The following is a 12,864-nucleotide window of genomic DNA, read 5'->3' as shown; positions in this document are numbered from 1 at the left end:
ACAGCCCCATAGAGTTTCCAAGGAGTGCCTGGTGGATTTAAATTGCCAGCCCTTCATTTAGCAGCTGTAGCACTTAACCACTACACCACCAGGGTTTCCTGAAAAGGCTATAAAAAAAAAAAAAAATAGTGAAGATTAATGGATGTAAAACTTAGCGCCTGGCACCTAGGGAGTCCTCAGCAAAGGGCTGTTGTTGTTGTTAGGTGCTGTCAAGTCAATTCAGACTCATAGTGACCCTATGTACAACAGAAGGAAACACCACCTGGTCCTGCACCATCCTCACATCCGTTGCTATGTTTGAGCCCACTGTTGCAGCCCCTGTGTCAGTCCATCTCATTGAGGGTCTTCCTCTTTTTTGTTGACCCTCTACCAAGCATGATGTCCTTCTTCAGGGACTGGTCTCTCATGACAATATGTCCAAATTTCATGAGACAAAGTTTTGCCATTCTCACTTCTAAGGTACTTAGAACTTCTGGCTGTACTTCTTCCAAGACAGATTTGTTTGTTCTTCAGGCACACCACAGTATATTCAATATTCTTGGCCAACACCATAATTCCAAGGCATCAATTCTTCTTCAGTCTTCCTTATTCATTGTCCAGCTTTCACATGCATATGAGGCGACTGAAAATACTATGGCTTGTATCAGGCACACTTTAGTCCTCAAAGTGACGTCTTCACTCTTTAACACTTTAAATAAGTCTTTTGCAGCAGATTTGCCCAATTCAATACATCGTTTGATTTCTTGACTGCTGCTTCCATGGGTGTTGATCATGGATACAAGTAAAATGAAATCTTTGGCAACTTTGATCTTTTCTCCATTTATCATGATGTTGCTTATTGGTCCAGCTGTAAGGATTTTTTCTTTTTTCTTTATGTTGAGGTGTAAACAGTAAAGAGTGCCCATCATTATTCAGCAATGCATATGCCTTGACAAGTTCCAGCCACCATTTCCTGGTGGTGGCATCCAACATCCTGCCACTGTGGCTGAGATTTCAGTTAACCAGCCTGGGCACTAGACAACCGCATGGCAGAGGACTTGTTAGAACAGATGTCGCCATGTATGTTCCTGATACCCAGAAGGAAAAACAGATAAAACCACTGCAAAGGTGAAAACCCATGGTGCCTGGTCTTCCTCAACAGATTACCAAAGAGCCTCAACTCCACATTCCAGTGATATAATCGAGAAACAAGAATGATGAAGCCCTTATAAATGGTTCGCAATTTTGACCAAACATTAGAATCACCCGGGAGCCTTAACATATAAGATGTCTGGTCCCACTCCCGGAATTTGATTAAATAGTCTGGGAGGTGGCCTAGGTATCAAGGCTTTTAAAAATCTGATGAAATCTAATGCACAGGTTTAGAATCACTGCTTTACCAGGAAGAAGTCACGCTCCTGTGTGAGCTGGGGCGGGGTTGCCACAGACTTTGCCCTCCCTCTTATTACTTTTACCCCTGTCTCAACCTCAACCTAAGCTAAGTTTTTGTTGTTGTTGCATGCCATCGAGTAGTTGCCAGCTCATAGTAACCCATGTGACAGAGTAGAATTGTCTCCTAGGGTTCTCCAGGCTGTAATCTTTACAGAAACAGATCACCAGGTCTGTCTCCCACAGAGTCACTGAATGTGTTCAAACTGCCAGCCTTTTGGGTGGCACCCGATCACTTAACCACTGAGCCACTAGGCCTTATTTTCTTCCCCCATACATGAATCCTCAAAGTACAGTTTCAAATACATATATATATGTATATATATACATACACAAAGACGGCCTGTATTCTTTTTACTAGAAAAACTAATAAACTGAGAGTGCTCATCAATTGTCAAACATGGGGAGTTTCAACAAAGAGCATTTTTTTCCTTTAAGTAGCATCATCCATAAATGATGGGGTTGGGAGGGAAGAGGACAAAGGAAAAGAACAGACACCATTGAGTCCCACATGAACCCCATTAAAGGCAACTCAGTCATGTGGTCCCAAGCTGTGTCTCATCCTAGACAAATCCAACCCCATTAAGATCCCATCACTCCCTCCATAAACTTCAAGAGCGGGTTCCTGGGAAATAATTCACAGGGCTAAAATATACTATTGTGTGTATGTGGATATTCTAAAGAATGGTAAAGCAACCTAGCTTCTCTCTGGGTTTTGGTCTTTAAAAAAAAAAAGGCCCAGCTAAGTGACGGTGGCAGCTAGGAAAGGGAAAGAGCATTTGTCTCCTGGCGTTTTGGCAGCCTGTCAGTGGGACTGAAGCACACTCAAAGAGGCAGCCTCGTTTTGTGAAGTTATTGCAGTGTCTTTGATCAAGGAAAAAGGCACATACATTTCAATCATTTTCATCGAGATGGGCTAAGGCTCTGGCTTCTGGCTGCCCACTGGGGTGAGCCTGCATCAAGCCTGCAGACACATGGCAGTGCTTAGGATGTCAAACAAACCAGGCAGTCCTTGACTGTCTATACAACCTTTGCTGAACTTTGAAGGCCCCCCTCATTTAGCAATTCAGCCTGGACTAATTTGGAAGTTCCTTTCCCCCAGCAAATAACACCTGGCCACCCTTGCCTGGCCAAAACAAAAGCTGTGTGTCACGAGGCAGCAGACGCTTCAGAATTGGGAGGGCAGGGGTCAACCATTTTCATAAGCAACACACTCAGGATTACACAAGCCTCAAGAAAGGAAAAAATGACTGCCAGAGACTCTGCCCTCCTCTCTATTACCTTTACCCCGTCTCAGCCCCAGACTAAGCCAAGAGAGGTCTTATTTTCTTCTTGCATCCGGGAATTCTCAAAAGTGCGGGTTCAAGTAGGTGTGCAAAGATCACCCGCGCTCTTTTGACTAGAATAAATAATAAACTGAGAGAGCTCATCAATCTTCAAACTTCGGAAGTTTCAACAAAGAGCTTTTCCATTGCGCAGCATGATTAATGTAATTGATATCACTAAATTGCACAAGTGAAAAATGTTGACTTGGCAAATTCTGTGTTATATATATGTTTTACAACAATACAAATAACAAAAAGAAAAAGACATTTTTTTTTTCCTTAAGGGACATCATCCATAAAATCTTGGAAATATCTGAGTTGTAGAATCACAGTAGAGACAGGAGTAATGATCATGATAATGACAATATTTATACAGCATTTATTTGAATCAGGCACTGTCCTAAGTGTTTCGAATGTTTCAATTCATTTAATCCTCATCCCAACCTTATGAGGCCAGCTACTGTTACCTCCACTTTTCAGATAAGGAAAATGAGATCCAGAGAAGTCCAGTGACTTGCTGAAGGTGATGAGGCTGGGATTCACACCCAAGCAGTTGGCTCCAGGATCTGCACGTTGACCATGGCACTACACTGCCTTCTTTTAGACCACACTTCAAAGCCTCCTTTAAACCCACGGGTTCAGAGAGTGGCAGAATATGGAGGGTTTTGGAGGGCTTTGTAGTTAGAGGGATCTAGGCTTGAATCCCACCTTTGTCAGTCAGTGCCCCACTATTGTCCCATTATCTATAAAATGAGGATAGTAACACCTACCTTCCAGGCTTATAGTGAGGTTTCAGTGAGAAAATGAATAAAAAGCACCTCTTGTAGAGTCAGCACCAAGGTTAGTTTAACCCAGTGGATCTCAATTCTTATTTCATATTTTAATCAGCAGTGAAACTTTTAAAAATACGGACACCCAATCCCTACCCTACCACCCTTCCACATTTCTGCCCCAACAGGCATTCAGCTGGAAATCAACAATCTCCTTGGCCCAGCACAGAATGAAACCTGAAACCTGTCAGACGAAGACCAGCCTATACCCTTTGCCCCATTGATTCTGACTTACAAGGAAGCTTTAAAACCTTGAAGCTCTACCTCTGGCTCTGAGATGGTGGGATTCCCTCAAATACCACTCTATCCAACTCACAAAGGGAGTTGTTGGCACCAGGACTATCCCCAACCGCTTGGCTAAGCTCATTCTTGTCTAGTGACCTTCCCCACTTGCATCAAGACAGAGCCTCCATCCAGCCAGCACAAAGTCCTGGCTCTGGAGGAAGGCTCCCACCTCCCAAGCTACACCTCCACCTGCAGGCACACATGACTGGTGTAGGAGGAAGCAACCTGTTACAAGGAGCACCTTATTGTCCCACTGCTGCCTGTGTTTTAGAAATAATCTGTGCCAACATCAACGTCATCGGCCTTATTTTTACACAAAGCACTAACCAACCAGAAGGCCATGGAGGAAGAAAGATGGGACTGTCTGAAAAGAAATTTTAAAATCCGAGAGCTCGCATACACATGCGTGTGCATGCACAAGCACATGCTCACATACACACATGTACATGTATGTATACACACATGCACACATATAAATGTGTACACACACATGGACACACACACACAAATATGCACACTGCAAGAATAATGGTGCAAGTTGTACTCAAAAACAACATTGCTTCATTAAGGACTGGGGGTAGGAAGGAGAGAAGTACAGAGGGGTAGCCATAAACAGTGAAGGGAATAACGAGGTTGCCCATGGAAACTGGCAGGGATACGAAAAAATAATCAGCCCGCATTTAACAGAAGAGAAAAGCGCAGGCCTGGCCCTTGGAGGAGACAGCCAGCAGGGAGGATGGGGACAAGCCATGCCAGTTTCCTGGCTCAGAGTTCCACGCATCTTTGCAGGATACACTGCCAGTTGGCAAGGGATTGCGTGGAGGACCAGGAAGGAGGGAGGCAGGCACTAGAAGTTAGCACAGAGGGGAGCCGAAGAGCCACTGACTTAGCTGTTTCCCAGAAAGTGAAGCAGCCCTCACGCCCTCAGGACATCCTCCCTTCTCCTCCCACCTCAATCCAGGAACCAACCCTGAGGGGACTGGCCAAGGCCTCACCTGGGTAAAGGAGCCGTCCTCACCACACTCTGGCACAAACACGGCCTCCTGGGGCTTCTTGGCTTGCTCTAGGGCTTGAGCCCGCTCCAGGCGACACTTGCTCTGGCCAGCATCTAAAAGGGGAGAGGAGCATATTTCATTTTTCACTTGGATTCCACACTGGAGCCATGTGACAAAATGGTTGTCCAGTTCTAGGAATGCTGAGAGAAACCACTCCACCTGTGGTGAGCCCACAGGCAATCCACGGGCCTTTCTAACTATAAAGGGGCATTGGCTCGTGACTGATGCTCAGTGTCATATCCCTTCCAATGTTAGAAAAGTCTGTATGTGGGGGGGGTTTGCCTATTTTTTCTACCAAGTACTCCCACCCCCCAACCAGGGGGAAGAAAATTCCACTTCCAGAATTTTTCACTGGACTTATTAAAAACAACAACAACAACAAAAAACTAATAAGCCCATGAGATCCCACAGATGTTTTATAGTTCAATAATTGCAAGTATTTTCTTTGAGAAATCAAACACCCTAGCGCAGGCAGCCTACTAAGCATCCCATAATTCCTAAGCAGTCCAGTGTCATAAACTCAAACATCTGCAGGGCTCAGGAAGGTACTACACATTAGAGAAGTGGGCTGGGTATGGGAAGAATGGAACCTGGTTCTGAGAGACCTTAGGGAGTGGTGAGGACTGTGGCAAACTAAAGAATACATTTCCTGCTAAAGCAGGTGCCTGCTACTCAGCTCTAGCCATTTGTTGCCTTTCAGCAACACAGGCCTAACATTACCAGAACTTCCCATTTTTCAAGAGAAGCACACACAAAAAAAAGATTTTTATATTTAATCTCCCAATTTTTAAGTGTTGCCTCAATTATTTTTAATGTTTTTAAACATGTGAGCAGACCAAACAAAACACATCTGTGGGCCGACAATTTGGGATCGCTATACAGGAGCCAGCAACAGCGCCTTGCCACCCAAAAGTCACTAGCCGGATAGCAGCACATGTCTCTAAGCCGTAGCTTGATGGCAGTGGTTCAAAGTGCTCACTCCTTCAGGCAGACCAATCTTCCTTTCCTTGATCCCTGATGGAAAGGGTCGGGGGATAAGGTAGCAAACCAAATGGAGAAACTCATTCTGAGGGCCCACGGGAAATGCACAGAGCAGGGAGCTGGGTGCCCAGGAGCCTCTTCTAGTTGGGACGAAAGTACCTGCACTCACCTTTGCATCTACCCCGATGGACCACACCCAGGGTCGAGTCTCGGCACTTGGCTCGCTGGTACTCACACATGGACTCGTAGGACCTGCCATCGGAGGCACAGATGGGTTTGGGTTGAGTCCGGGAGCAGTGGAGGTTGCACTGAGGGTCACGGTCACTTATTAGGAACTAGGTTGGAAAAAAATGAAAGGGATAAAGGTTACTTTTGCAAGAAACGTTGAGGGTGAGTCCATGACTGACAATGCTGGCTTGCTCTCAGAAAGCAAGTCCTGAATAGACCCAAAGGTATAAGAATCTAGACGTGGAAAGGAATTGAACGACCACAAAGTCTAACCAAAGAGGGCATCCTCTCCACACCGTAAGAACAATAATGGTGTCTGACATTGACTGAACATGCTAATTAACTGTGCTAAGTAATTCACATGCAGGATCTCACTAGTGCTCACATCGACCCTATGAAACAGAAACAATCTTGTAGACAAGGAAACTAAAACACATGGAGAGGTAACTTGCTCATTGTTACATAGCTACTAAATAAGTGGAGGCTGGATTTAAACCTAGATTTGTTGGAGGTAAAACTCAGAGCCTTAATCACTCAGGCATTCTGCCTCTTTGTCTATGGGAGCCCTATTTGGGTATTTCCCCAGATTAAGAACTCACTATCAATATCAAATTCTATTTGGGGGAAGACTTATTTGTTTAAAAGTAGTATTGAGCCCAAATCTATGCCTATGCAATTTCCAGTCACTGCTCTCTGGCAGAATACTAGTGATGGGATTTTCTGGGAAAAAGGGATTTAATGATTTAAATAAAACCAAACCAGTAATAACCAGCTTGGGAAATGCTGGGTTATACAAGTTTCTTTACTGCAGGACTTCTCAGACACATTTGATACATTCATAGGCACTGTGAATCTATGAGAGGTCTAGCAAATTATGCACTACTTCTCCCATTGAGCAGGGAAGTCTAATTCCCTCCTCGTGACTCTCCACCGGTCTCAGTAACTTGCTTGACCAATAAACACGTTATTGAAGTGATGTTCTGGGGCTTCTGAGCTAAGTCATAAGAAGCCCTGTAGCTTCCTCTGAGACCTTGCAACACTCACTCTGGGGGAATCCAGCCACCATGTAGGAAGCCTAACAACTCTGAAACCACCATGCTATGAGGAAGCCCAAGCTAGCCATTTGGAGAAACCATGTGGAGGGAGAAATGTTCAACCAACCCAGGCACAAAGACATGTGAAGGAAGAAGCCTTCAGATGAGTCCAACTGCTACCTGACTGCAGCTTACTGTGATGAAAGTCAATAACTGTGTGACAGACCCCAAGTGAGAACCGGTCAACTGAGCCCAATCAACACACAAAACTGTGAGATATAATAATAAACTGTTGTTTTAAGCCACTGACTTTTGTGGTAGTTTGTTACACAGCTATAGATAACCAGATCAAGAGGCATATACTATGAAGCATCTTCAAATTTATTTGACATGAACCCCTTTATCAATGAACTGCTGGTAACAACTATAGAATACAGTTGTTATTGTTAGGTGCCGTCGAGTCGGTTCCAACTCATAGTGACCCTATGCACAACAGAACGAAACACTGCCCGGTCCTGCGCCATCCTCACAATCGTTGTTATGTTTGAGCCCATCATTGCAGCCACCGTGTCAATCCACCTCGTTGAAGGTCTTCCTCTTTTCCGCTGACCCTGTACTCTGCCAAGCATGATGTCCTTCTCCAGGGACTGATCCCTCCTGACAACATGTCCAAAGTATGTAAGGCCCAGTCTCGCCATCCTTGCTTTTAAAGAGTATTCTGGTTGTACTTCTTCTAAGACAGATTTGTTCATTCTTTTGGCAATCCATGGTATATTTCAATATTCTTCGCCAACACCACAATTCAAAGGCGTCAACTCTTCTTTGGTCTTCCTTATTCATTTTCCAGCTTTCACATGCATATGATGCCATTGAAAATACCATGGCTTGGGTCAGGCACGCCTTAGTCTTCAGGGTGACATCTTTGCTCTTCAACACTTTGAAGAGGTCCTTTGCAGCAGATTTGCCCAATACAATGCATCATTTGATTTCTTGACTGCTGCTTCCATGGCTGTTGATTGTGGATCCAAGTAAAATGAAATCCTTGACAACTTCAATCTTTTCTCCATTTATCATGATGTTGCTCATTGGTCCAGTTGTGAGGATTTTTGTTTTCTTTATGTTGAGGTGTAATCCATACTGAAGGCTCTGGTCTTTGATCTTCATGAGTAAGCGCTTCAAGACCTCTTCACTTCCAGCAAGCAAGGTTGTGTCATCTGCTTAACGCAGGTTGTTAATGAGTCTTCCTACAATCCTGATGCCCCGTTCTTCTTCATATAGTCCAGCTTCTCATATTATTTGTTCAGCATACAGATTAAATACGTATGGTGAAAGAATACAACCCTGCCACACACCTGTCCTGACTTTAAACCAGTCAGTATCCCCTTGTTCTGTCTGAACAACTGCCTCTTGGTCTATGTGAAGGTTCCTCATGAGCACAATTAGGTGTTCTGGAATTCCCATTCTTCACAGTGTTATCCATAGTTTGTTATGATCCACACAGTCGAATGCCTTTGGAAAATAATAATTGGGACATATGATCCATGAGCTTCTGTTTAATAACCCATGATTAGACTGCATGGGCCTTGAGAATTGGGTCTACTCTTATCTACCTCCTTACAGGAGAGCCCTGGGCACACTGAAGGCTCTTCATCTATACTGTTTGGTTGAGGACATGAATATCCCACAGTAATGATACACAGCAATGGCATAAGCAAACATCAGGCAGCTGGTAATGCTAGAGTTGACTGAACCATCACACCAAGCTCATAGAGACTTAGGGAAAGTGCAACTACAACCTCAGCAAACATGTTCCTCTGTTTCAGATGCATTTGCAGGCCTTTTTTTTGTGAAGCAAACAGATGAGAAGTGGCTCACCTTTTTCCAGAACAGCAAGGGAGCATTGGAAATACACACTGTACATTGGCCAGATTCTAAGAGAGTCCACACCTGTCCATTAATACACAGATCACATCTCAGGTATAATGCCTGTCCCTTCTGCTACCTTGACCTCCTGTCTGGGTGCTGGCTGGTCAGCACAGGGACGGTACAGCTGAGGACTGAAACCACTACCTGGGCCTTTTCAAGATGAACAGTTAACTTGGCCCTCTCTTCAGATTCCTGGGCTCCCACATTCATACATTAAACCTGAGACCTGGCCAAAGCCAAAGGGAAGTGACCTGAATGTGTCTCCTGAGTGCAGTGTTCAGGATAAAATAATACACAAAGTCACATTGGGGATGCCCACCCCGTGCCAGCCTGCCACACTGTGGGCGGATGAGCTGACCAGGGCAGCAGGAGGAGGCAGTGTCATCCACAACCCAACCCCTGCACAGGGCAGCTCCCCTGCTCAAAATCCTTGAGTGGTGTGCCTCTGCCCATCAGGAAAAACACAACTTGCTTCACGTAGTCTCCCAGGCCTGGCAGAATTTAACCCCAAGCCCCTCTCTGGCCTCAGCCCCTACTGCCCTGTTCTCCCCCTTGCTCATTCCTGGTCAGGCCTTTTGGCCTGTTTCCACTTTTCATGAGCTGCATTTTGTCCTACCTCCAGGCCTTTGTACATGCTGTTCCTTCTTCCTTCCCTCCCACCCCTACTTCCGATCTCGGCTCACGTCATTGCTTCCAGGCAGCATTCCTGAACTCTCACAGATTAGGGCGGGTCCCCCTGACACCTCACTTGCCCTTCAGGGTTCTTGACATGTGTTGTGATGATGAATTTATTTGTATGATTTGAATACTAAAGGAATACCCAACTCTAGACAAGGATAATGTCTATTTTGCCTGTGAACACATACCCAGCATATATCAGGGCGCTTGATTACTTGCTGCATGGATGCATCCCTGTAGTGGCATTTCCCACACAGAATTAGCTCAAAACCAGCTGGCATGACGTGATAGGCCTGGTTCCCCAGGCTCCTGTCACCCAAGAGGATCCCTGGGGCCACTCTCCCCAACCCCATGCTCTGGCCTTTCCCTTTCTCAAGCCGTGTTCTTCCCTTCACCCTCCATACCGACATTACACTGTGGGTATAGGTGGTCCGCAGCTTACTGTCCTAGCTCCACCTCAGAACTTAAGTCAGCTCTGAAGCTGAGGTGGGGCTCTCCTCTCTCTCACCCTGGGTCCCTCTGTTACCCTGTCACTATACCTTGCCTAGCCCATGACCCTCTGTGCACTACAGAAAATTTGGAAGCCAAATGTTGAACTGAATAAGACAGGCTTGGGAAGTCCTGGCCCCAGGTTCCTGGATGGGGCAGGACTCAGGTTGCTGGTTGCAAAGCTAGCCTCAAAGTCTCTCTTCTGCCCTATGTATAGTTTCCTCAGATCTCCTCCTGATCCGTCTGCAGCCTGGATGTGCAGCTGAAGCCTGGATCTGTATTTCTCCCTGGTGAGCAGCAGATGCCAGGCCAGGGGGCAGCACTGGTGCCCTTGCACCCTGGCTTCTGGGCCAATCAGCGGCCTCAAGGCTGTCCAAGAGCAAGTCAAGGCACTGCTGTGCTAAGGCTATGCTCTTGTTGGGAGTGGACATCTGTGCTCCCTGCATGAAGTAAGCCTTTTTAACACCTGCTTTAATCGGTTCCTTTGCCATGTGGATCGGTAGGACCTCAGGAGCAGCATATTCTTTATTCTCATGATCAGACAGTGTCAGAAATATCTGCACCTTCTAACTTCTGGGAAAACCAAAGAACTTGTCCCTGCTCTCAGAGGGATTCTGTCATGTAATAATAACAGAGTAATTATTCTGTAAGGAGCCCTGGTGGAGCAACGGTTAAACGCGCGGCTGCTAACAGAAAAGCTGGCAATTTGAACCCGCCCAGCAGCTCCGAGGGAGAAAGTCCTTGGGATCTGCTTCCGTAAAACTTAAAGCCAAGAAACCCTATGGGGCAATTCTTTTCTGTCACACAGGGTCACCATGAATCAGAATTGACTTGATGGCACCCAATAACAACAATTACTTTGTAGAATAATAATAATAAGCCCATTGCCATTGAGTTGATTCTGACTCACAGCCACCCTATAGGACAGAGTAGAACTGCCCCATAGGGTTTCCAAAGCTGTAATCTTTACGGGAGCAGACTACCACATCTTTCTCCTGCAGAGTGGCTTGTGGTTTCAAATCGCTGACCTTTTGATTAGCAGGCAAGCCCCACACCACTGTATCACCAGGGACAGCCGATAATTACATATCATTTGCGATATATTAACTAATTTAATCTTCACAATAACCCTATGAGGCAGGGTATCTTACCATCCTCATTTTACAAATGAGGAAACCAAAGCACAGAGAAGTTAGGCAACTTGCCCTAGATTAAACAACATGTAAGTATCTGGCAGGCTTACCTAGATGGCCTAGCTCCAGGGCTATGCTTCTAACCACGACACTGTACTGCCTTTCATTGTTACAGAGGAACACTGCAAACAGACACACTGACCTAGTGGCAAAAATAGACTCACAAAGTCAAAAACCGTTTAATAAAAGCCTACTGTGTCCAGTTCCAAACCCAGTTGCCATCAAGTCGATTCCCACTCGTGGCGACCCCATGTGTGTCAGAGTAGAACTGTGCTCCATAAGGTTTTCAATGGCTGATTTTTTTGGAAGTAGATTACCAGGCCTTTCTTCTGAAGTGTCTCTGGGTGGTCTTGAACTGCCAACTTTTTGTTTTGTTTTGTTTTTTATACTTAACATTTTATCCTAAGACAGTCTTGAAAAGACAAAGTCATAGAAATAGAGGACAGATTAGTAAGTAACAGAAGTTATGGAGGAGTCCCTGGGTGGTGCAAATGTTTAAGCACTCCACTACTAGCCAAAAGGTTGGCAGTTTGAACCCACCCAGAGGCACCTTGGAAGAAAGCCCCATCGAACTGCCAACCTTTTCGTTAGTGGCCAAGCTTGTAAGCATTTGCACTATCGTACCAGACCCCTAAATGCTAAAGATTTAAAATCCAAATACGACAGTCCTGCCCTCCAGGCACTTTTGAGCAGAAAGTGAGAGATGCTCTGACAATAGTTTTTGTTCACCTTCTTTCTTTGGAATTAAAATCAAAGCAGACATTCCCACCCCATACAATATTCCAATACTTTTTCATCACTGCAGAGAAAAAAAAAATTTTTTAAAGAACATACCAAAAATGAAGGTGAGAGAAAGACAAAGTTGCTTGTCAAACTCAGGGAGGTTGCCGTGTTGTCTGCTCGCTCTGCAGCTCACGAGAGGAGGGCTGTGGTGTCACCGTGGGGTTGAACTAAACCCATTGCCGCCTAGTCAGTTCCAACTCATAGCGACCCTATAGTACAGAATAGAACTGCACCCTTAGTGTTTCCAAGGCTGTCATCTTTATGGAAACAGACTGCCACATCTTTCTCCCGAGGAGCTGCTGGTGGGTTAGACCAGCCGACCTTTTGGTTAACAGCCCAGTGCTTAACCACTGTACCACCAGAGCTCCACAGTTGAACTACGGGCCATAAATTCAGTTTGGAACTGGCTTCCTCTGCACCAACAGCAGCGCACAGCAGCTTGTGCCAGACAGCAGCTTAATTACAAGGGGAGAGTGCTGTCTGCACGCACCAAGACCCTTTCCTGGCTTCAGAACAGCTCCCCAAAGATTCCTGTCCAGAAATTACTGATCCCTGAGGCAACGTAAAAAATTCAGAGACAGCACGGGGCCATTGCTGAAGTCCAAATTATAAAGCCTTTAATTATCTTT

General features: G+C 45.4%; 1 protein-coding gene across 6 annotated transcripts in view; it reads right to left on the bottom strand.

Annotated features, from left to right (window-relative positions):
- The window catches only part of SMOC1 (SPARC related modular calcium binding 1), a 176,603-nt gene that overhangs the window by 85,028 nt on the left and 78,711 nt on the right, over positions 1–12,864 (bottom strand). For all 6 annotated transcript variants that reach the window (XM_064292641.1, XM_064292642.1, XM_064292644.1 and 3 more), the window contains exons 2-3: positions 6,074–6,239; positions 4,864–4,976 (exon numbers count right to left, since the gene is read on the bottom strand). In XM_064292641.1, the coding sequence (XP_064148711.1) occupies positions 4,864–4,976; positions 6,074–6,239 (279 nt within the window). The remainder of the gene's footprint in view (positions 1–4,863; positions 4,977–6,073; positions 6,240–12,864) is intronic.

Source organism: Loxodonta africana, chromosome 10 (genome assembly GCF_030014295.1).
Source record: "Loxodonta africana isolate mLoxAfr1 chromosome 10, mLoxAfr1.hap2, whole genome shotgun sequence".
NCBI lineage: Eukaryota > Metazoa > Chordata > Mammalia > Proboscidea > Elephantidae > Loxodonta > Loxodonta africana.
Note: the sequence above shows the minus strand (reverse complement) of the source record. Positions and strands in the feature narration are given on the sequence as shown.